At 40.3% G+C, this 25303-nt stretch overlaps 1 protein-coding gene across 1 annotated transcript; it reads right to left on the bottom strand.

Moving 5' to 3' along the window:
• Positions 1-444: 444 nt before the first annotated feature.
• DYNC1LI1 (dynein cytoplasmic 1 light intermediate chain 1) lies at positions 445-25261 on the bottom strand. Its single transcript, XM_083405027.1, has 13 exons — positions 24807-25261; positions 23827-23900; positions 16874-16990; positions 14900-15130; positions 10565-10734; positions 8636-8729; positions 6670-6805; positions 6071-6182; positions 4659-4718; positions 4508-4552; positions 3547-3667; positions 2494-2655; positions 445-1065 (listed from the first exon to the last, which is right to left on the bottom strand). The coding sequence occupies exons 1-13, from the start codon at positions 24974-24976 to the stop codon at positions 953-955; spliced, it is 1605 nt and encodes a 534-aa protein (XP_083261153.1). The 5' UTR covers positions 24977-25261; the 3' UTR covers positions 445-952.
• Between the last annotated feature and the right edge of the window lie 42 nt (positions 25262-25303).

The following is a 25303-nucleotide window of genomic DNA, read 5'->3' as shown; positions in this document are numbered from 1 at the left end:
TTTGTAAGCCACTTTGAGGGTTGTTTTTTTTTTTACAATCAAGTAGTGTATAAATTTTATAAAATAAATAAAAATATATGTTGAGAAGAAATTGCTTGGTTATGGATAACTAATATACCCTTAAAAATGAAAAGTATGGTAGGTCTATTGTACATATATATCTGCAGGTGATTATACTGTTTAATTTGAGAGCAACCTTTGCTATTTTCAACATACATCCATGCTCCAAAAAGGTTTTCCAGCAAATTTAGTTTCAGGACCTTCTCCAGTTAGACTGGAAACATTTATTATTAAATTCCAAAATTTATTCAGCTTTAAGCCTAGTAATATAAAGACCACACTGAGCTTGGTAGGAAATCCTCAATAGAACAACATGTTCTTGTTTAAGAGTTAAAGTTTGTTCAATACAGTTTAGATTTCAAATGAGACCAGCACAGTCTGAAGTCATATTCCAAATGAAGTGTTAAATTTTATTTGAGTTAGTTTATTGATGATGCACAAAAGAACAACAGTTGATCCATCTCTTTCCAACAAAAACTAGTAAATCCTCTTGAGGTTAATTTGCAAAATTGCATTAAACTAAAAAGTTTGGGTGATCAATATAAATTAAGTGCCCATGTTGAGTATCACCATTCCAACTCTTCAAGCAGCCTTTTGCATTACAAATGATTAAGTGGACACTTTCAATTTTACAGAATTACACTGACTTTTAAACAAAATTCAGAATTCGATATTTCTGAATGCCACATTGTACTGTGAACAGCAGTCTTACATTGTGTGATAATTTTCCTTCTGTACAGTTCCCTTTTACAAAGTTGGGCAACACAAAAGACATCAACTGCTTGTCCTTCTCTGAACGTGTTCAGCTCCCTAGTCCCAGTCACAGAAGGAAGAGGCAGAGGCAAGTTTAAATTATCCCAGAAAATCGAATAAATGGCTATATTTGGTGTCTTCAAGATGTTTCACCTTCTGTGGGGGATGTAGGTGTTGTTGGAGAGGCCAGATCTGGTTTTCGTGACATTCTGTCCAGTTCAGCTTGAACATCCGTTAAGACAGGCTTCTGGCCTATACATAAAGGAGGGCACATAACACAAAATGTTAAGTTAAATGTTTTTCACAAGTAGCGCACACAAAGGCAGGCCAAAACTAAGGTGAAACACAACAGGTTCAGTCCCACTGTGAGAGATCATGTAATTCCAACATTAATTACTACAGTACTCTACATTCAAGGCTCTTGCTACCATTAGCTAGATTGTCTTAGGATAAGTTTGATAGGAAAGTGTATTTGCTTACAAGTCTGCAAAACAAGTGTCACAATCAAATGGATCTATACCAACACATGAGAAAAAAGCAGTTTTGGGGGGTATAACCCCCCCCCCCATTTAGCCACCATGTATGCAGACACAGTGTACCTACAATATATGTGAACAGCCATATGTTCTCTGTGTGTGTCATCTGCTCATACAGGTAGAATGCCATGAATGCAGGACAGAATCTGAGCTGAACAATGATGTGACATCCATGGCTTTCACCTCTGGATCTGCTTCAGCTTCTGTACTTAAAGGCCCCTAGCTTGTTCCTCATAGCATACAGAAAGGACAGTAAGGAAGACCAATATATCCCATATATATGATATGCAAGTAAAAGTTAAGAGTGTGAAAGGTCCAGGTTTTTAGAATGGTAAACCTAAGGTTTTTGCTGGCTACCCATTATGTGCCTTGTGCGTATCTCAGTGCCATAACTCTATCCAGGGATTACATGGTGCTCAGGATGTGTATTCCAAACCCTGATGCAATACGAGACAGTTTCCCACCCCACCCCAAGTTCTCTAGCAACCACAGAGGACTCGAGAAAGGTGCGGGTTCAGAGATTTCTAAGGCAAACCTTTGTGAATGCTTTCCCTTAGGCATATAATCAACTTGCTCCTTGATCAAACAAGGGCTATCTGTACACAGATATCATTACAAAAAAGGGCTATCTGCACACAAATATCATTACACAGATATCCACACAGGCAAAGGAGGGATAATGTATTTCGTATGCAGGACTGCTCACATAGTGATCCTTCTTTATCAGGTTCACACACACACACACACACATCCAAAATGGTTTTGAAAGGATCCATCATTTGTTTTCGGAAAATGACCAAACTCAATCCAGTCCTGCACACCCACCCACCCACTCCCCCATAGCTGAGTGAGACTGTCAAAGGGGAATAGCACCATCTATCTCGGGAATTCAGAGACAGTTAGTACACAGAATACCACACAATCCAATATGCACAGGAATGTATGGAGCCTGTATCCTACCCAGCACCCAACATTATAAGGTGAGATCAGATAAATCACAGTAAGTAATATTTTAAATGATTTTTTTTATGTCATACATTTGGCAGTACTGTACTGTATAAAGACTCGCTTCAGCAAAAAAACTGCATCTAGCTTGGAGTGTCTATTCTATGCAATACCAAAATGTTTTATATACTATTCTTACCTGACTTTTTTGCAGATGGTGGCAAGTTGCTGCCACCCCCACCTCCAGGACTCCCTACTCCTCCGGGACTACCAACACTACCAGGTCCACCAGGTGAGCCAGTTTTCTTACTCAGCAAACTGTTGAAAAAGTTAGCCAGCACTCCTTCGCTTGTGGCTCCAGCTGAAAAGAAGTTACCGCACAGATATTTTGATAATGCATATTAATTGTATTTGAACTCTTAAAACATGAAATGGCAATACTAAACACACAGGGCTGGATTCAGATGTAAATCAACTTCTGTTACATTGATTTTAGTGGGATCCAAAGAAGAAGAAGAAGAAGAAGAGTTTGGACTTGATATCCCGCCTTTCACTCCTCTTAAGGAGTCTCAAAGCGGCTAACAATCTCTTTTCCCTTCCTCCCCCACAACAAACACTCTGTGAGGTGAGTGAGGCTGAGAGACTTCAGAGAAGTGTGACTAGCCCAAGGTCACCCAGCAGCTGCATGAGGAGGAGCGGAGACGCGAACTCGGCTCACCAGATTACGAAACTACCGCTCTTAACCACTACACCACACTGGGTGACCCGAAAACAGGACATTCCAGGTTTTGTCTCATGTTTCTAGGGGGACTCCAGTTCAATTAACTTAGTCTGGATCTAACCCATTGTATATCAAAGTGATTACCTTGCATGCTGAACATAAATGTCAACATTTACATTAGAAACAGTGAGTCACTGCTTAACTACCAGAACAGTTTTTCTTCAACAGACCACATTTCTAGTGTTTACTTAATAGATCAAGCTATTTCTTGCAAGGTCTTAAATAGGGGAAATACGCAATGAACTAGAACTTCTATTTCATTCAATTCACAAGAACGCTTCCTATTTTTAAAAAGAAATCCTCATCTTAAAATTTCAGCAAATTTAATCCAATTAAAGTATAAATAATTGCTTCCCTTCGTTTGAAATTTAAAAGTTATCAATTATTTTAGAAAGGGGGAGGTATGCAACACTTTGCTACTATGATGTCAATGTTTAGAATATTTAGGTTGCAAAACTTATTATGTTTTACCTTTCATACTAGGATCTATTTTTTTGGATCCAGCAGGGATGGTTGTAACACTGGCAACATTGGAAGTAACCGATCTGTTTGGTGTCCTAGGGGATCCTCCAGGGACTCTCGGTGAGGTATCCTACATAGAATTAGAAAATACAATGAAGTACTGTATCAGAAATGCTGAGCTGTCAGTTCCATTTTGAGAGGGACATTTCTGAATTATGAGATATTTATAGCAAATAAAAAATAATAATTAGCTTTAGATTAAGAAGTGTCTGGTAAAAAGAAAGCAGTTATAGACTACTTAGTCTATAAAAGCAACTACAAAAATACTTATTTAAAAGATCATGGAAAAATGCCATGCCACTGCCGCAAACACCCCAGTTTTATCAGATGAAGGGCATTACACAAAAGGCAGGCACAGCCTATGGCAGGCTTTTAAGAAACATTTTCTAGGCTAGGAAAATATGTAATAATTTCTACTGGGAAAGAAACAATCCCCAAATTTACTTCATGGCATTCACATTTAGAAATTGGCAAAGTTTTGAAATGCACATTTAACAAACAAAACAATGTTGACTAGCACTGCATTCCGTGTCCCCAGAGAGTAACTTGAAAAATCTGCATATTATAATATATGTTTTGGGAATTTTTTCTGCAAAACACTCTTAATACAAAAAGCTGATAAAGACACTGAATTGTACCCGACAAAGTTGTGCAAACAGGATGACTTCGTTGGATACAACCCATTATCAGCCCAACCTTGTACATATCTGAGAATAAGTCCCATTTTGTTCAGAGGGACTTGTTGCAAGGTAAGTAGGTACAGGACTGAAGCCTAATAGCAGCAAGCAAGCTTTCAGCTACAGATATCAAAGTTACCAAAGTATTAAATACTTCACCAAAAAAGAGCACCAAAATTGGATCCAAATAAATGTACTGCTAAGTTATTAGTATTTAAGTATTTACTACTAACCACTGGTCTTCCAGCTGCAGTAGGTGGCTGTTTTGCTAACAGAGACTGAAAAACAAAATGAAAGAGAAATTTTGGAACAAAAAGTTGTTGGCAAATTCCAACAGAAATTTAATCTTAGTTTAAATGAAATGTCGGTTAAATGAATATGTACCTGTTGCTTCATAAGAAATACTTGGTCATCTTCTGCTACTATCTCTTTCTCATGTACAAACTGCAATAAGGGGGGAGGGAGCCATTAAGAGACGTCGAACTAAATAATTTTCAAAATAGCACAATCACAAATATTTACTGGAACAAGTGGACGAAAAGCTCATGAAGATGGTTCACCTAGTGCACAATGCAGCAGCCCATTCATTTGCCTACAAAGAACACATTAGTTGGTTCACCTGGACTGGCTGCCTATGCGCTACCAAACCCAGTTTCCAAGTACTGATTATGACCTTCAAAACCTTGTACAGCTTGGACCCAGCCTATCTCTGGAAGTGTCTCTACCCATCTGAGTAATACATTTTTCTTGAGATGTGCTAGGGAAGCCTTGCTCATATCCTTTATTGGGACATTAAAAAATGCTGTTGAGTCAGGATAGGTCTCCACCTCACAATGGTGATTTACAGCTTTGTTACAGCTGTTGAGATGCTTATCAAGCTCTGCCATTCGGCTTGATTACTAAAGAGATCTCCTATGTTCAAGATATTACGTCTGAATATGCAACACCACCACAAATAGGGTTCACGGGGCATATGCACTGTCCCTGCCTCCAATATTGCTGTCCCATATTGAGTGGGAAGTCTGAAAAAACATTGAGCAGAATGCACTTAGAGACCTCTATGATCAAGAAACCTGTGTTTTCATTCCTGATCACAGGGAGGCTTCTAAGCATGTTCAACAAAATGCACTTAGAAGCTCCTTTTGGAACTCCTTATTCAAGGCAGTAAAGTCAAGGATTGGGCAGGTGGTGCGGCACATGCAGCCTCACACGCCCTACTTGTTTTCTCTTCAAACATAATGTCTGAATGTGGACAGTAACACCGAATACCAGCTGCTGGGGATAAATGAGGGTCAACTATTGCTTTTATTCCTGTTGAGCTTCCCTGGAAAATGGCTGGCTATTGTATAAAAAAAGATGGAACACATGGACTGCTGATCTGATCAGCAGGACTGTTCTTATGTCTGTAATTCAAGATCTTTGCACTGAGACTCATTATACTATATTATTAGGCAATGGCATTTTGCCTACTTTATTGTGTGCAGATTTTTTTTTAGCTGGCACAACTCCTTAAAAACTGCACCTTTGTTGTCACTTAGTGTGAAGGCACATAGTAAATGACACTAATTTATTTGACAACCCTTATTACACATTTAGATCAGCTATGTAGACCAAATTAATATAGAGATGGCCAGCTTATAGTTAGTAGTTACGATGCTGTTATCAGTGATAAGCTTCCTTGAGTTGTTGTCACTGCACTGAGCAATCAGTGTTACAAATTCCCACCACCTCACCGATCACTAACAAGGCAATGTGTTAAATTAAAGGTATTTCTTCTAAACACAGGAAACAGTTACCTTTCTGACCGGAGGCTTTGTTATTATATCCTCAAAATTGTCACCCACTTTTAAAGTCTGAAAGTTCTCATGTAATATTCCTATCTTCTTTTCATTGTCCCATCCTGCAGGACTGAAAGCAAATACAGTGTCACATTTTGAATTTCGGTTGTTCAAGGTTTCGTTCACCTTCTGTCCAATCCCATCCTATACAAAAAAACCTTGTTTCTTAAAGAAGAGCAGGAATTTTATTTTTCAATTTAAGTCCAAGATGGATGCTCACCATGAGGTTAAAAAAATCCCCCCTGAAACATAGGAAGAGGTTTCGTTTCTTTTTGAAACCCCCACCCAAAATATAATAATAAAGCACTTTAGTTTGGAATTGAAAGTCCTTAGCACTAAATATAGCACAGCAGAGAGGAAAAAGATAAAACAGTAGTCATTTTTCCTCTTCCACCTCCTGAAATTTTACCATACCATTGAACTACAAACATTGTTACAATACTCTTATTTCAGACAGGCTTGGTTCCTGAATAGGAGCACTCTTATTAGGGGTTAGGGATACAATGAAACACTTATATTTTTTATAATGCAAGACACCAAATAACTAAGTAACTTACATAAATACTGCATCTTTTTCCACAACAGAAGCAGATGCATTGAAGGGGAATCCATATAATTTCTGGACAATAAATTTATACACGTAATCAATATTCTTATTTTCCTTTACTGAAGTGTAAATAAGTGCTGCACCATCTGAGTTATTTGTTAAGGAAAATGTGCATGTATTTTTCTGCTCGGCAGCGGCAAATACTTCTGTAACATTCATCCAGCGGCAAAGTGTTATAACATTAAGTGTGTGATGACTTACTTAAAAATATCTGTGTATATTACCTCCTATTGTAAAACATGCACCAGAGTATAGCAGCCAAACATTGACACATAAACTGTTAAGGGAAAGCAGGTTTGCCCAAACTCTCAAGCAATTTCATTTCATCAACAATTTCTGTTAAAAGACAAATTGGGTGTCTTCCTAATTTTTGTACTGTTTTCCTACACAAGCCACACTTCCATGTAGGTATGAAGGCTTCACACCTACACTACATTAGCAGTGGGAACTACTGGAGGCCCCCAGTCTTCTTCTGGGCCCTAAAGCCCCTCCACATCTGACCCACCAAAGGCCCACCTTGTCTTCAAAGCCCAGCCCCCAAAAGGAGAGGGTGAGGGAAGGAACTTTGTTGACATTGCTGGTTTTGTGATGTTCTACTACTTGAGAGTCTTCTTCCCCTCCCCATTGCTCCATGTTGACTTTTTTCATTGGGAGGAGCAAAGGACAAGGAAAGCCAGTTCTCTTAAGGGTTTTCATGTGGTTCTTAACAAACTTTTGAGATGGAGAGGGGAGGGCAGAATTGTTTTTTTGCATTTGTTTGCATCTGATAGTCAGCTCTACCTACCTAAATGCAAGGGGTTAGTCATAAGCTGAAAAATGTTCAATCACCCCTGTGATGGACAAAGATGCTGCTATCTACGCGGGATACAGCTTTTCCTTCACTGAAATGATATCCTTTGCATAAAGCACCCATTTAAACTTTCAAATAACTAGGCGCTATCCAGCTTCCCATCTCGACTTATAAGGCACATGCCTAGCTGTTTTTATTTTCCTGAGAGTCTTGGAAGCAGAACAGGATACCAGTAATTATTGCTGTGCTTAATACTGTAATCACCATGTTTCAGTTCTGGTGTGAATGCCAATTACAGAATAACAGCATTTGTATGTGCTTTGTCAAAACTAACTTTGAACAATATAATTGCTATGAAACGGTGGTAACAGGGTCAGACTCCAAAGAACAACAAAGCTTATTCTGCATGCCCAGGGGATGCTTTTGCATTGTATTTCTCAAACAGCAGCTTTTCATACCATACAGATAGCCACTTTGGAAACAGACTATTTAAAATGCAGTTTCTGATATAGATCAGTTTCTGATATTTGAAGTAAAAAATTCCCCTAGGCATGGCCAGGTCCTTGGGCATCCCTGAAATAATTCTGGGCCATGGCACATAAGTGCACCACCAAATATGCTTTGCTTATCAACTCTCACAGAGCCATTGGTTCAGACAACATTATATCCAGGCTTTGTGAGCTGAGACAGGAAGCTTTTGCCTGTATATTAAACTCCTACACTACTCTAACAAACAAACAAACAAACAAACAAACCAACAAACCAGGAAGCCTTTAACTAACCAGTTTGCAAAATGGGATATTATGGTTGCAAGAACAAACCAAGATATTAAACCAATTCAAACTATACTTTAACCTAGTTTCCTGGTTTGAATGAAATTGGAAACTATGGTTGATTAGAGGTTTATTGGTGCAATTACAGAGGGTCTGTAAAGGCCATTCATATCTTAGCTTAGTAAACAGAGGGATGATCGTCTAAACTCAGCACTTATCACTATCATTCAGATTACATGAGAGTCCAAGGCTTGCAGTGACTTGATAAAAGATGACCCAGCAAATCATGGGGCTTCTCAGATTATCTTAATCCAGTTGTAATTTTAATAATAAATCTACATTTTAAAGGATACATTGTAAACAAAACCGTCGGATGTGCGACTGAATGAAGTCAAAGTGCTCATCTCTGTAATCGTGCTCTTTTTCCAGCAGACTAATGGCATCACACTGTGGAGTAATAATGAGAATAATAATAATGCAATTTCAATCATGATTGCACCTATAACTTACCATCATTGCAATTATAGAAATTCCCACTGTTCATATTAGCTATGAAATATATAATCCTTGCATTTTACTACATCCAATGTGAAAAACTTCTATAGAAATATCTTAATATTTCTCTTTTTCTGGAATCTATTCATGAAGGCCAGGATCCAAAGAGCTACTTCAGCACATTCCAGGGCTACAATGCACTCAGCAGCATTTTTCATTCTTTCTTTTTAATGGCAATCTCTCACACACTGTTGCCTTGATGCTACATTAGAAACTGAAAGTCTCCTTGGGATGGCTTTGGGAATTCAGGCTTCTTGGGGCATGTGGAACTAATTTATGGTTCTTGGGAACTTAGCCCATTAAGATTTAGAACATAAAAATTTGAAATACAAGAGATATAAATAAAAACCTGAACCAATATTCGGCATTTGGTAAAACGTGAAAAAATATTTATAGGATAAAATATATTCTAAAGAATTTGTCTAGTATGCATTTTCTTACTGCATGGGAAGATTGACCACCCTTCTCTGATATAGAGAAGACAGGTGATAAAATATAGAGAATAAACAACAGAATATTGAGGGGGGTTTCCTCCCGAAAAATTCCAACCAAGTTTTTAGTTTAAATAATAACTTAGCTGCACTCCTTGACCCACTTACTAGAGACTAATGGTTCTTCCAGACAACTTTACTCAAACCTCTATCATAGCTTAAAACTGCCATTTTCCTCCCAGTGCCTCTCCATAACTGCTTTACTTCAACCTCTGGCACTGTTTAAATTCATGCTAATTTTAACTTTTCAATGTCCCTCCATGCTTGCAGAACTTGAATTTCTCCCTCTTTCATTCCTCAGCTGTCTCATGCGAGAGAGATAAAGAATGTGGAGCCCTCAAGTATTCCAGTTTACTCAACCCTCTGCCATTTTCCTCAGTTCCTTCTATGCCTGCTTCACTCAAACTTCTGCCATTATTTTAAACCAGGAGTTTTTCCCTCTCAGTGGTCCTCCCTTCTCACTTCCATGCCATGGCCTTGCAACTGTGCAACCTGCCTTCACTTTTGTTCCCCTACCCCGCCCTGACTTCATGAAAAGCCAGGATTATGATGTGGCACTACAACTCTTCCAATGGGTGCTACGCAATGACATTGTTACATTTTTGTTATATGGCAAAAAATGGTTAAAATAACTTTCTAATTTTTTATATACCGTATTTTTTGCTCTATAAGACTCACTTTTTCCCTCCTAAAAAGTAAGGGGAAATGTGTGTGCGTCTTATGGAGCGAATGCAGGCTGCGCAGCTATCCCAGAAGCCAGAACAGCAAGAGGGATTGCTGCTTTCGCTGTGCAGCGATCCCTCTTGCTGTTCTGGCTTCTGAGATTCAGAATATTTTTTTTCTTGTTTTCCTCCTCCAAAAATTAGGTGAGTCTTGTGGTCTGGTGCGTCTTATAGAGCGAAAAATACGGTAAATTCTGCCATCCATTATACAGTCTTGTGGAATTCAGGCTATTAATTAAAATCTATACCGGCAGTACAAAGCATCTTTGTTCAGTTCCTCAAACAATGTGTTAAATATTACACCTGAGAAAGTGAAGAATACTTAAGCTGATGGAAAACCAATGTGCAGTATTGAAAATGGTTTTATTTAATAGACGTTTTCCCACACCCACTCCATTTAAAAATATATTCTGTAAGCTCTGTTTTCCTTGTATAGATATGTCTCGTTACTTGAAATTAAAAATCATTAAAAAAAATTCTGATGTACAAACATAATCTGAAACATGAAACAAACCTTTGTACAAACTACTACTACAGGAATGCCTAAGTTGCATGTTAGTGTATCAGCACCCAGCGGTAAAATGACACTGTCATCTTTGTCCTCCTGTAATGAAGTATTTCTCCTCTGTGGAGAAGCTGGAAAGTCTTCCCCTGGTTCTGTGTATTCCTGAAAATCTCTTACAACTGAAATAAGAAAGAAAAAAATGAATCAAGCAAGTACTTTGTTTCTGGGAGTCTGTATTTGTACCAAATACTTTTTATTCTATTTAGCTTTGCTAGTTTTAAGATGTCAATTTATGTTTTCCTAAGTACTCAAAGAAGTATTATTATTATTAATTATTAATTATTATTATTATTATTATTATTATTATTATCATCATCATCATCTGTATACCACCCTTCAGCCAAAGACCACATGGTGGTTCACAACATAAAAATACAAAATGAATACACAAAGTACATAATAAAAACAAAAACAAATCAATAACCCCTCCCACAAACACAATTAAAAGGACAGAGGGACAGACAGACAGACAGACAGACAGACAGACAATCAAACAAACAAACAAACAAACAGGGATTCAAGGAAGCTGCAAAATTTAAAAATAAGTCTTTCAAAAGAACAATGTTAATTCAATTAATAGTTCTAAACATTTTGAAATATACTCTACTTGTAACTAAGTTCTTCGGCACAAGTTTATACTGCACAGCAAAAGTTAAGAACTAAGGCAAGCTAGTTAATAGATAAAACATATGTAAATATAAGCAGATATAAAAAGGCAAACCCAAACATTTTAGGGTTTTTGTTTTTCAACCATGAGGGCAGCAGTAGTTATTTTATTTAACCCAAATTCTGTAAGGTTTATGTCAAATACAGGATGTAATAGGTTATCGAATTTACATTCTACATGTTTCAGTGAAGACCGGTAAATCTAGAGTCTGGCATTTTAAAAAGATGCTAAGTTACCCAAAAAACAAAACTTTCAACAATACTGGAATTAACTTACTTCTGGACCCCAAACTAAAGATACATACAGCAAAAAAATCCTCCCATGCAGATCTTTTAGGCACCTTAAACTCCCTAAATGCCAGCTTTATTACTAATTTGTTTGGCTTTAAGCCAATATTGTTTTGTGCTGGAAATTCCAGAATTTAGATTGTATCCAAGAAAGAAGTGACGAAAGCTGTTGTTTTGTTGTTGCTGATTTGTACCTTTGTCAACAACACCTATTAGTTTCAGTGGATGGTATATTGACTGGTAAGTGAAATGTAGATGGTAAAAAGACAATAGAAGCATATGGAAGGGAAGACAATGGGAGCATTTTGCAGCAAAGATGCAATGCTTATAAGACTTCTTAGAAGGCCTCTTCTGTAGGAGGGAGAAGACAATCAGATTCCTGACAACACATGCAAGCTTCCACTATCATACCACCACAATCTTCTTTTGGGATTAATCTAAGAAGGATTTGTTTGTTTTTTTAACTTTAGAGAGCCAACTTCTTCTCAGCAGCTGGAATGTTAAAAGAATTTGTATTACAGTTTCATACAAAATATGAAAACAGTTTGCAACAATTAAAATACAGGAAGAACACAAAAATTAAAAGAGATCATATTTATGAAATGTGTACAGATAGTAGGGCCATATCGTAGAGCCCATATAGTAATTACAAGGAACTTACTAGTTACATTAAGAGGCTCAGTGAACATTATGGGCCAAAGGTACATGTCAAAGCACAAACATTATTTTATGAACCACTTCAGAAAGGTGTGATTTGGGAAAAGGAGCTGGTAGGGGACAAAGCACCTCTTCCTAGTATTTATCCAAGTCTGAGTAATCTTCTCTTGAAGCTGCTTTGCTTTAAAATTAAAACAGAGGGGTGAAAAGACGAGAAACTCTGTTTTGATACTCTTATATGCATATTTGTATGTAACATTTAAACCCCCCAATATATTTATTTCAAAGATCACTCCTTTCACTAGCTTGCAATGAGGGCTATGCTAATGCAATGTGTACTTCAGATACCTGCTACATAATGCAGAATGTGTACAGCAGGGGCAAGGAACCCTCACCCATCAACGGAATTTCAGCTGGCCCTCTAAATATCCTCCTAACCATCAGCTGTTGAGTAGGGAGCTGCTGTGAAGTAAAGGGGCTATGTTGTGATAGTGTGTAAAACATACAAACAGCTCCTTCCTCTGCAAGAACATCAGCTGCAGAAGGGAAAACATCTTGAGGGAGAGAGTGACGGGCTTCCTGCAAATATACAAAAAGTGCCCAAGTAATTTGCAATGGGATGCAATTTTTGTGATGCGAGAGCATGTTGAAGTTGGTGACTCTGAACAGTTCACAGTTCAACTGTACAGTGGTGCCCTGCAAGACGAATGCCTCGCAAGACGGAAAACCCGCAAGACTAAAGGGTTTTCCGTTTTCAGAGGTGCTTCGCAGGACGAATTTCTCTATGGGCTTGCTTCGCAAGACGAAAATGTATTGCGATTCTTGAGGGGTTTTTTCGCTCCCAAACCCCTTTTTCTAAAGCGCTAAGCTGCTAATAGCCTTTTAACAGCTAATCCGCTAATCCCTTAAGCCGTTAATAGCCCTTAAACTGCTAATAGCGCTAATCCGCTAATGGGCTTGCTTCGCAAGACGAAAAAACCGCAAGACGAAGAGACTCGCGGAACGGATTCTTTTTGTCTTGCGAGGCACCACTGTACTTTGATCTTATTTTAATTCTTGTGTTGCGACTGTGCCTTAGGTAAAGTCAGAACAGAAAAAAGCTCACCAACACACTTTAGCAAACATTATAAAAACAAAAGTCTATGGAGAAAATTGAAAATGAAACCCGAGTAAATACTAAAAATTAAATATATACTTCCATTTCCAAAAAGAAAGACATTTGTGTGTGAATGTTATGGTGTGTTAACAATGTGTAGGTCTCATGAAAAACACTATTGAGGCTGGAATGCAGTTCCCGTCAGCTTTCCACTAGAGTAATGTGGTCCTTGGCCTGAATTTAGTTCTTCACCCCTGCGTGTACAGGGTACACTGAATTTAGAAGGCAAAGCATTTCTATTTTCTTTTATACAGGAAATTTCTATCCTAGGAAGCTGCTTAGAAGAGTATGAAAAAGGTATGAAAGCAGAGCCTTCTGAAAAGTCAAAGCAAAGGTGACAGTGGTAAGACCTCTGCTAAATAAAACTGCTCTTCTTACTAATGCACAGAACTTACTCTTCTCCTTCACCATTTTCTACAAAAATAAACAAATACCCTGAACTATATGAGAAATAAAAATATTGCACTCAAAATGATTAAATTGAGTTACTATAAAATTTGTTGAGCACAGGTTTTGATCTTCTGGGTGAAGAATTTGCATTCCACAGAACAGAGAACACCCCCCCAATGCATCCCTTCCAAGCCCACTAAACTTAGGCATTACATCTTCACAGTTCATCTTTCCAGCTGTTGTTTATCATTTTAAGAATTGTTTATCAATTTAAGATTTGTTGTTAAACACCATTGATGTGCATTGCACTTTATACCTCCGGGTATAGGGCGGTATATAAATAATAATAATAATAATAATAATAATAATAATAATAATAATAATACACAATATGGCAGGGCCCTGTCTCAAGGAGCTTACAATCTAAAGGTTGGCACAGGACACTAGACTACAAAAGAAAAAAGAAAAAAATGGGACCAATTTCCATAGATATAGCAAGCCAATGTTCATGATTATGCATGAGTAAGGACTTCTGTTTTATTTGCATATCAAAAACTATATAGAGAAGCTCTCAACAGCTCCATGCATGCACAAAATGAGCTGCTGTAGCAGAACAAATTTTAGTAATATTTGCTTTCAGAAGTTTTGAGCCTACTGAATCACCCTCTCCACATGACTAACATTTTAGTGCACCCAAGTCCAGATAACATTTCAGCATTATTAAAGCTAAAAATTATCAGAATTAAAAAGATGTTACTAACTTTTTTGCTCTGCCACTGAATTTCATATAACAAAGTTTTACAATGGATTTAAAAATCTTATGTTGACAACAAATATTCAACTGAATCTATTATCATGTGCTAAACCATGACATTCCCAAGACAGGTTGCCAAGATAATGCTACATACATTAGATACTTTAGTTATATTATAATGAGAATTCGCATGGTCAAGAGAAATCCCTTATAAAACTGTTATAAAGCATAAGAGTGAATATAGTTAAATCAGCTGACAAACATGTTGGCATTACATTTCCTGTAATAGACAAACATATCACAAAAGTGTACATTTACACAAAGATGAATTCATTCAATATTTTTCTAGCATCTATAAAGTGTATGTACTCACTTTTTTGCTCCATTTCTTTCATTTCTTCAGGAGGGATTTTTAGTTTGTCAATATGCTCCCTTACAACACTTGCCCATTTTTGTAAAGAGTCTAAAGCAGCCCATGGCTTAGACATGTCCACCACCAACATAATCAAAGTGTCCTTTAGAGAGATAGCTTCCAATGCAAATTTAAGTAGACCTTTATGATAGAGGTCACCATCCAGTATCCATACATTACATCGTGTCTGATCTGTAAAAAAGCATAAATAAGGTGTTCTTAACATGTACCATTGTTTATTATCAGTGGACAATATCCAAATGAGTTATTTTCACTCGTTAAAAACAACGAACCGATTTAGATGGCTCTTCTTGAAATATGACTACCATTGGTACTCACTGCTAGTATTTATAAATATACTATTAGAATGATAATGGTTAAAGGTCAAAAGTCTTGAATGAATTTGGATAGCAGATAGTTCTCAAGCACGGTTTTTAAATCTTTTGACTAGCAATATGCCCGGTGAGACAATTTTGATGTTGATCAGGTTTCTAAAGCTTGCAGTATTCTAAGCTACACAATATGGATTCTTATGTGTATTTCAGAGCACAAAAAAAGAAATTTTAGAGTGGAGAAAGGAGGGAGAGAAGGAGAAATATAAAAGGAAAAGGCAGGAAAACTAAAGGAAAAATAGGTTGGGAAGATTTTTTTATTATTATTAAGGATTTTCTTGTTTTACAGAAGTAAGTGTAATGCCTCGTATTTTTTTTTTTCCATGTAACATTTTTACAAATCCATTTCATTTGTTGAGGCATTAGGGGGAGAAGAAAAAAGAAAGAAAAAAGAAAGGGGGGGGTGGAGAGAGGGAAGATGGATGGGGGTGGGGTCGGGTGGCAGTGTTTCTATTATGTTTAATGTATGTAGAGTTTGGTGTCAGCGTTGCTTGTGTTGTTCACTTGTGTTCCTTTGGTGAGGTTGGGAAGATTTAGGATAAAAGGGGAGAAGGGAAACGGGAAGTAGACGGTGAGAGACCAGAGGCAAAATTAAGGAAATATTACAAATTGAGGGCTTTTTTAATTTAGAAAAGGAGAGTAAGGGAAAGGATATACAGTGGTACCTTAGGTTACATTTGCTTCAGGTTACAGACTCCGCTAACCCAGAAATAGTACCTCGGGTTAAGAACTTTGCTTCAGGATGAGGACAGAAATCGTGCTCCGGCAGCGCGGCGGCAGCAGGAGGCCCCATTAGCTAAAGTGGTGCTTCAGGTTAAGAACAGTTTCAGGTTAAGAACGGACCTCCGGAATGAATTAAGTACTTAACCCGAGGTACCACTGTAATAGAAGTGTACAAGTGTACAAGTGTGGAGAAAGTCAATAGACAGTTTTCCTTCCTTATCTCATAGCACTAGAGCTAGGGATCATCAAATTAAATTGAAGAACTTCACACAATGTGTAGTTAAACGATGGAATTCGCTCCTGGAAGATGCTCTGATGGACCGCTTTAAGGGAAGGTTATACAAATTCACGGGTATCTAGTCCTGATGACTATGCTACTTCCTATATCAAAAGCAACATGCCTCCAAGTGATAGTTGCTGGGGTTCACAAGCAGGTGAATGTTATGCTGTTTGTGATCTTACCACAGACATCTGGCTGGCCACTGTGAGAACAGAATGCTGGACTAGGTGGGCTTTTGGCCCAATCTAGCAGGGTCCTCTTTCAGTTCTTATTCCACTCTGGTATTGTTAACATCACTCACCACCACCACCCAAAAACCCCCACTCATTCTCCCTGAAGGCACCCTCCCCATACCATTCATCCTACTTTGCCTGCAAACTCCCTTCCCTGAACAGAAAACAAGGAAATGCAGTGATAATAAGTTGGAGATAGAATCTGGAAGTTGCTGACTAGTGAAAATGCCATACATTTTTAAAATCTGGAATATTCCCAAGCAATGAATAATTACTCACTGTTGTTGTTATCAGAACTGGTACTTACCTTCTCTGTCTTCATCGTGTACATTTAAGTACAAATATTCCATTCCTCTTCCTTTCTTGTATTCAGAAATTCTCTGAAGTTTTCCAATTAAACTTGTTTTACCTGCACCATCTTCCCCTGGAAAAAAGTTTAAAAGTGGACTTTATATATATGAAATATATGAAATATATTTCTTGTAATATTTCCATTTCAATCTGTGAAACTTACCGGTATTTTGTTTTAGGACACTTGACCCAAATAGTAGTCTGTAGCAAACATTGCCATGTAGACATGACTCAAGCTTCTGTCATGCGTACTGCATTATTAGCAAGAAAAGCACATGAGCAAGTCCTGTTGCTGCTATCTTATTTGTAGTTTTAATCATTCATATGGGAAGGTATGGTGGGCCCCTCTGCTGCCACGGGGAGGTACAGCAAGGCCCTCTGGCAGGATCCCCTGCGGCCGCAGGAAGGCATGGCAAAGCCCTCTGCTGCTATGGGGAAGCACAGCGCACTCTCTGTCACTGTGGGGATGTACGGCCCCGTCTGCTGCCATGGCGGGGCACGGCACACCCTCCACCGCTGCAGGGAGGTATGGCTGGACCCTCTGCCCCCGCAGGGAGGCCCAGCAAGGCCCTCCGCCCCCGCAGATATATATCATGATATATTGAGATATTGTGATATTTTGGTGGTAATATGTCTAAGAAATGTGGGTTTTTGGAAGGCAAGCAGTCAGTTTCTGAGTGGTCAGAGAAGTCTGGCAAAGTTCCCAGAAGCTTCACTGTCATCCCCACATTTCAGATCTTTTACACATTATATATGCAAATCTTCTGTTTTCTAGGTGCTTTTTGCATATATTTTCTATAACATTAGTAGGAACATACAACCCTTAGAAGACACTGACTTTAACCTTTCCCTACCCCCCAAAAAAATCTCTATCAAGTTAGTCTGTATTGCCCAATTGGGAGGTGTCACTAACCTAGAAGCAGAGCAACAGACACTTTTGAATATATTTTATAAAGTATTCTCCACAAAATATGGAATTCCTAGTGTTTTTAAAACAAATTTGCACCAGTAAATTTCAGATAATAAAGTTTTAGTATCACAAATATTGATACAATGTTTTGGGTACATAACATTTAAATAAAAACAAAGAATCATTTTTAAAGCTAGCTGCAAGGCATCTCTGCTCAGCTGAGATGTAAGCAATTTAGGCTGCTAAACCAACGGTTATTGGCCCAAGAACACATACATTCCTGCATGTTCCCTTCTAACCCCTTGCCTCAGTTCAATGCCATGTTAGGAAGCAGGGAATAAAATCACAGTTTCTCAGTTAAGATGTAATGGGAAACAGTGGCTTAAATAAACCAAAATGTCAGTACTGAATCTTGGAACACAAAGAACATGCAGCCATATAATTAATGGTTGATCAGTTTGAGATTGTTACATCTGTGCTAGCCATGAACAGATGAGTTTATTTCCAGTCTGCGCCAATTTTACATGTGTTGATTCATGAGTCCGATCTGTCCCATATCATCTTTGACCTGCATTTTTTAAAGTCTGTGCAAAAGATTGCATTTAAATTGTACTTAAATACATAATTTATCTCAATGTACATATTTCATGCTAAAATATGCATTTAGGTACTTTTTTGAGCTGAGAACTAGAGAAAAGCAAACTCTGAAGGATAACTATGGTCTAATTTATTTATTAATCCAGGATGTGTGAATTGGGTCAATTCATTTAAAAATGCAAACCCAATGAAAATCTTCTCCATCCCTACTCTGCCCTAGGCCTTAGTGTGTAAAAGAAACTTAAATATCAATGGCTATCCATGGCTACTAGCGTCTCCACCCCCATCGTTCAGCCTGGACACTGAGATCCAGCGCTGAGGGCCTTCTGGCGGTTCCCTCATTGTGATAAGTGAGGTTACAGGGAACCAGGCAGAGGGCCTTCTAGGAAGTGGCGCCCGCCCTGTGGAACACCCTCCCATCAGATGTCAAGGAAATAAGCAGCTATCTTATTTTTAAAAGACATCTGAAGGCAGCCCTGTTGAGGGAAGTTTTTAATACAGTGGTACCTCGGGTTAAGTACTTAATTCGTTCCGGAGGCCCGTTCTTAACCTGAAACTGTTCTTAACCTGAAGCACCACTTTAGCTAATGGGTCCTCCTGCTGCTGCCGCGTCGCCAGAGCACGATTTCTGTTCTCATCCTGAAGCAAAGTTCTTAACCCGAGGCACTATTTCTGGGTTAGCTGAAGTGTATGTAACCTGAAGCGTATGTAACCCGAGGTACCACTGTATTTAATGTTGTATTGTTTTTAACACAAGACTGGGAGCAGCCCAGAGTGACTGGGGAAACTCAGCCAGATGTGTGGGGTATAAATTATTATTATTATTATTAGGTGGCTGTGCTCCGCCTCCACAGTTGGAGGCAGCATGTTTCTGAATATCAGTTGCTGGACATCAAAGGGGGGAGAGCGCTCTTGTGCTCAGGTCCCACTTGTGGGTTTCCGACAGGCATCTGGGAGAACAGGGTGTTGGATCATTGGCCCAATCCAGCAGGCTCTTCTTATGTTTTTATGTCATAAGAGTAGCAGCAGAAGATATGCCTGCTGGTATTATGTAGTGCTTATAACAACCTAACCTATCCTCATGTAAATAAAAATTTCAGTATAATCAGATGCTAAGGGGAAAAAGAAGTCAAGATAAAATGCCTTTTAACAAAACAGGTTCAATTCTGAGGCACATACACTTCAAAAATAAACTTTGTGCTCTCCTATAATACATCATCTTATTAGAAAAAACCCCAATACAATTTGATGAGCATGAATCAAAAGAAAGAACAATCATAAGTGCCAGTGTAGACATGCTTTTCAACTTCACAAGCACAGTTAAGTGATTGGGAATGAGCCATGAAATTGCATACTCCACCACCAGATCCCTCTCTATCACTTCATTCCACTTCTCTTTATTATGGTGAAGCTTTCCACAGCCGCCAAAACTAAGCACAAGGATAGCTAGAGTTCCCTGTTAATACAACTAGGGTAAAGTGGGAACCCTGACAAGCCCCCCAAAGTGGCTTGCCTGGTGGGGTGGAGGTGCAGCAATAGCCTCCTGTGTCAGCAGAGTTGCTGCCACTTACCAGGCCAGAGAAGGGAAGGGGCAAGATGACAGCAAGGTTGGGCCACACTGGCCAACCTCATCCAGTACTGCCTCCAGTGCATCCACACAGCCCAAACTACACCTTTCCTTCTGGTAACGGCAGTGACATCGCTGCTGGGAGGCTACTGTTCTGGTTGCACCTGACAAGCTCCATAGTTAATATTGGTGCCAATAAAATACTTAACTGAGGGGTATGGATAGAGAAAGAAAATGCTCCCAATACAAGGGGAGTCTTGGATGACCAGTTTTTGAGCATGCTTGCAATAGTGAACATTTTGACTACACCAGACCCTGGTTAACTAAAGCAGGCAATGTTACCATCACATTGCATTTTACAACTTCACCGGCCATCCTATAGTCATGCATATCTAACAAGGATCTATAATGATAAAAATAATTAGTACCTTTCTCATAGAAAAGATCTTAATTTAAAATTTAAGACAAAATAATGGTCAAGTAAATGGTTTAATAAAGTTAAAGGTAAGGTAAAGAACCCCTGGACAGTTAAGTCCAGTCAAAGGCAACTATGGGGTACGGCGCTCATCTTGTTTTTCAAGCCAAAGGAGCTGGTGTTTGTCCACAGACAGCTTTCTGGGTCATACGTTCAGCATGACTAAACTGCTTCTGGTGCAACGGGACACCGTGACGAGTGCCAGAGCGCATGGAAATGTTGTTTACCTTCCTGCCACAGCGGTACCTATTTATCTACTTGTGGTGGTTTGCTTTCAAACTGCTACGTTGGCAGTAACTGGGACAGAGCTACAGAAACTCATCACCATCATGTGGATTCGAACTGCTGACCTTCCGATCGGCAAGCCCAAGAGACTCAGTGGTTTAGACCACAACGCCACCCACCTCGCATAAGTTATAAATAAACATTAAATGGCTTAATAAAGTTATAAATTACTGAGAGTATAAATATAAAACTTAGGATGCTCAGTACTAAATTTCCAATGAACTGACAACCCTGCTTGACCAGACCTATTTAGTCCAGCTTCCTGTTTCTCATAGTGGTTAATCACATGCCTTTAAGAAGCCCATAGGCAAGACACGAGTGTGATAGCCCTCTACTGCTATTGTTTATCAGTGATTGGTATTCAGCAGCATATTGCCCCGGGTGGCTATATACTATCTCCTCAATCAAAGTACCGCCCATTTATAGTCTTATCCCCAATGAATTTGTTTAATCCCCTTTTAAATTATGCAAGCTGCTGGACATCACTACATCTTGTGGTAGCAAATTCCATAGTCAACCATGCTCACTTTTTTCCTAGACTAAAAAGTCCCAAATGCTGTCACCTTTCCTCATAGGAGAGTTGCTCCAGCACCTTGATACTTTTGGTTGCCCTTTTCTGCACCTTTCCCTGCTCTTCAATATCCTTTCTGAGGTGCAGTGACTAGACTATTCTAAGTGTGGCTGTGCCACATATTTATATAAAGGCATTATAAGATACAGTAATTAGATTCCTTTACCTAATGGATAATTTGCCCTTTTCACAATGGGTAAAGGGGAGCTACTTACCATGACACCCCAAATCCCTTTCCTGGTAAATCATTGCCTGCCTCCCCATCAGTGTATGTGACATTATAGTCTTTTGCTCCAATGTGCATCACTATACACTGAACTGCATTTTCCATTTTACTGCCATTCACCTGGTCTGGAGATGTCCTCATGGAGCTCTTTGCTATCCCTTTTTGCTTTTACAGAATAATTCTGTGAAATCAGCAAACCTGGTGACCCCACTGCTCACCCCTAATATATCATGTATGAACTTACTAAAAAGCACTGGTTCCAATACAGATGCTTGTGGGGCTCCACTTCTTATATCCTTCCATTGGAGCACTATCCATTTATTTCTGTTCTCTGCTTCCTATTCTTTAATCAGTTAACAGCCCATAAGATATAACTGTGGGGTGACATCATATCTTATCCCATGGTTGTTTATGCATAACTAACTCATTGAATTCATTGTCATGGTAATAAACTAGCTCAAAAACCAGTATTTTTAAAAAGTTAAGTTTATGGGAACATCAGTCTGTCGATGGTTACAACAAGGCGTGATAGTTACAAGTGCAATATTAATATAAATCCAGTGTATTATCATGCTTTTCCACTATGTTCTTTTTGCAAGTTTCCCAGAAGCACTTGACCAGCCAGTGTTGAATACAAACCAGTAGAATGTTTGGATCTTTGATCTAACTCTAAAAAAAAGAGTTCATACTATGTTTTTTTATGAATGAAATAATGTAAATAATCCATGCTTATTGATTTTTATTGATTGATTTTTAAAAATCTCTCTGCCACAAAAAACTTGTAGTGCAAAGTAAGAGGGATATAGCATGTTATTATGGCTATGAAACATTATGTATTTTTAGCTCTCTCTATGGCCTTGTCTATAGTCCTTTCACATTCTATACTCCATGTTTTGCAGAACCATGTGTTTCTCTCAGTTTTTAACTTTATTATTTACCTTCATAAATTGCCCCCCTTTTGTCACATAGAACCTCAGGGCAGTAAAGACACATAATGAAACTATGAAACAATTAATTTAAACTTCATTAAACCAATGAAGTGCTCTGCAGCAGCATAAAAAAGTTATGCCCACTCAACAGATTTTCCTGAAATGCCTGTGCGAAAGTATGTGTTTCAAGTGGTTATATAAAAACTATCCTTGAGGGTAACAGCTTTTTCTCAATAAGAGAGTTCCACAAACAGAGAAGAACCTACCTCTGTATCACCTCTCCTTCCTAAGCTTTTCTAGTAAACTAAGAGGTAAATTCCTCCTTGTCTTTGTACACTGCTGTTCTGTAATATCTAGTAGTATAGTAGTGTGTTTATTTACAACCAGGACTGCAAGTACAGTACGTAGAATTTCAAGTGTGACAGTATTCTCATCAATGTCACCCCCAAAGTGTGAAAACTAAGCCAGGAGTTGCTTGAAAAAGCCAGCTGGAAGGATTATTCACATGTGGGTCTACTCATAAACACTTTAAGGTTACTGTTTCAAGCAACAAGCTTATTGAGAGCACCATGTCGCAGGGGAAGCTAGTAAGAGAACTAACTTCTCCAACGACAAAACCCAGAATCTACTGTATTCAGGGACACCAGTCAGTACAAGATGCAGATAGCACAAGACATCCCATCAAAGAAACAAAAATAAACCAGCTGATGCAGCAGATGTACCCTAACTAACACACCTAATTTTCCATTTCTCCCAAGCACCCCAATGAAAGCAACACCTCTAAGTGCCAAGAAAGAAAAAACAGAAGGAGGTGCTAACCATATCAAATGGGTGGAGCCATGCGGGTATAAGGCAAGCCAGCAACAGAGAGGCAGGCTGATGCTGACACATAATGTGACAACAATGCCTTTGGCAGGCCTTATGCATATGGGCAGAGCTCACTCCCCTAGCCTGCCAGCCAACAAACAGTAGAGGCCTCTATGGATTTTGGAAGTCAGGCTTGAAGTACCACACAGCATGCAGCTGTAACCAGAAACAATAAGCAGAAAAGGGATTTAAGCCCTGTGCCGATAGTGCATTTCCAGTTCTGCGGAAGGGAAACTGCCAGTTTCTGCACAAGGCTGGGGGTGGGTTGGAAGGCAACGGTGCGATCAATGAACCACTGCGGATGCCCCTCCCTCCTGCACAGCTTACAAACACAACGAGGTTCATGGCCAGCAATTCGGCGCGCACACCCTCCGCCCTCATTAACAACAAGTGAAACCGATCGCAAACGGGAAACGAGACGTGCAGGCAAAAAAACAACAAACAGAACAGAAACAAGGCGAGGAGAAGAAAGGGCCGCTTACCCAGCAGCACGAGGTTTTTCCCCGGCGGCAATTTAGACCTGGAACGAGTCGACACCTCGCTGAGGATGCAGGACCTGCAGGGGCAAACAAGAGAAACGAGGAAGGCAGTGAGGAGGCAGCAGGGAAAGTCCAGCGGGAGAGAAACAAGCTCCTGTCAAGCGGAGGCGAGGAGAAGCAGCGGGAGAAGAGGATGGGCAAGGTGGGGAGGATGGGGGGAGAAATTGAGGAAATGGGGATAGGGAAGTGGGGAGAATTAGGGGGAGATGGGAATAGGGGGAGAGATGGGGGGTGTTGGGGGAAGATGGGGGGGGGAATGGAGGAAATGGGAGTGGGGGGGAGATGGAGTAATTGAGGAGGTGGGGAAAAGAGTGGGGGGTTGAGATGGGGATGGGGTGCAGGGGGAAGATGGGGAGAGAGGAAGGAAATGGGGGTGGGTAGAATTAGGGGGAGATGTGGGGAATAGGGGGAGACATGTGGGGGGATGGGGTGTAGGGGGAAGATCGGGGAGAAATGGGGGTGCGGGAGACATGGAGGAGATGGGAAGGTGAGGGAAATAGGGGGAGATGTGGGGGGAAAGAGGGGGAGAGATGTGGAGGATGGGGCGTGAGAGATGTGGGGAGAGAGGGAGGAAATGGGGAGGTGGGGGGGGAAGGAAGAAGAGACAAACCTCCCCCGCCCACCTCAGAGAGGGAGGACCAGCAACATGGCGGAGGGGGCATTAGAAGGGGTTTTTTTTTTCTTCCCCCGTTCACGGGACGCCCCACTTCAAAACAAACAAAAGGCGGGGTGTGAAGGGAAGGGATTCGGGAATCCGCCAGGTGCGGGAAGGAAGGCGAGGAAAGCACCTTTGCCCGCAAGGACTGGAGTGCAGGTGGGAGGGGGGGATAAGAGGAATGGGGAGGAGCTACCAGGTAGTAACGGTCCTCTCTGAGGATGCGAGGCGACCGGGTGCGGGTGGGGGGGGGGGCGTCCTCAATTACCAGAGATTCTGCCCGTCGTCCTCGTCGCCACCCGCTCGCGAGTCCGCGCCGCCGCCGCCGCCGCCGCTACTCGTGGCGTTGAAAGCGGCCGCAGCCCCGTAGCCTGAGCCCAGCCCCGGCGAGGAAGAGGAACCGTAGGAGCCGGCTCGCCCTCCTATCGCCGCCGCCATCTTCGCTGTACACACGCGCGCGCGCACACACACAGAGTCGCAAGAGCGCGCAGAGGGCAGGCGCGCGCCCCTCCCGAGGAAAGCGCGGCGCTGACGCCGCCCCGACGCCTTCCCTTTCTCTTCAATGAGGGAGAAAGAGGAGCGGGGCCGGGCGGCCGACACCCGGCGTTGCCGAGGGACCCGGATGTAGGCGGGCCTGCGAGGCGCGAGGGAGAAGCGGCGGCGGCCGCCCCCCACCCACTCCGGCTGCCTCTGCGCAGCCCACCCCCCTGACTGGGACGTTGTTGTTTGTTGTTGTTGACGTCGACTTGGCGCGTGACGAACCCC

This window comes from Podarcis tiliguerta (assembly GCF_965153285.1).
Source record: "Podarcis tiliguerta genome assembly, chromosome: 12".
In the NCBI taxonomy this organism is placed as follows: Eukaryota; Metazoa; Chordata; class Lepidosauria; order Squamata; family Lacertidae; genus Podarcis; species Podarcis tiliguerta.
Note: the sequence above shows the minus strand (reverse complement) of the source record. Positions and strands in the feature narration are given on the sequence as shown.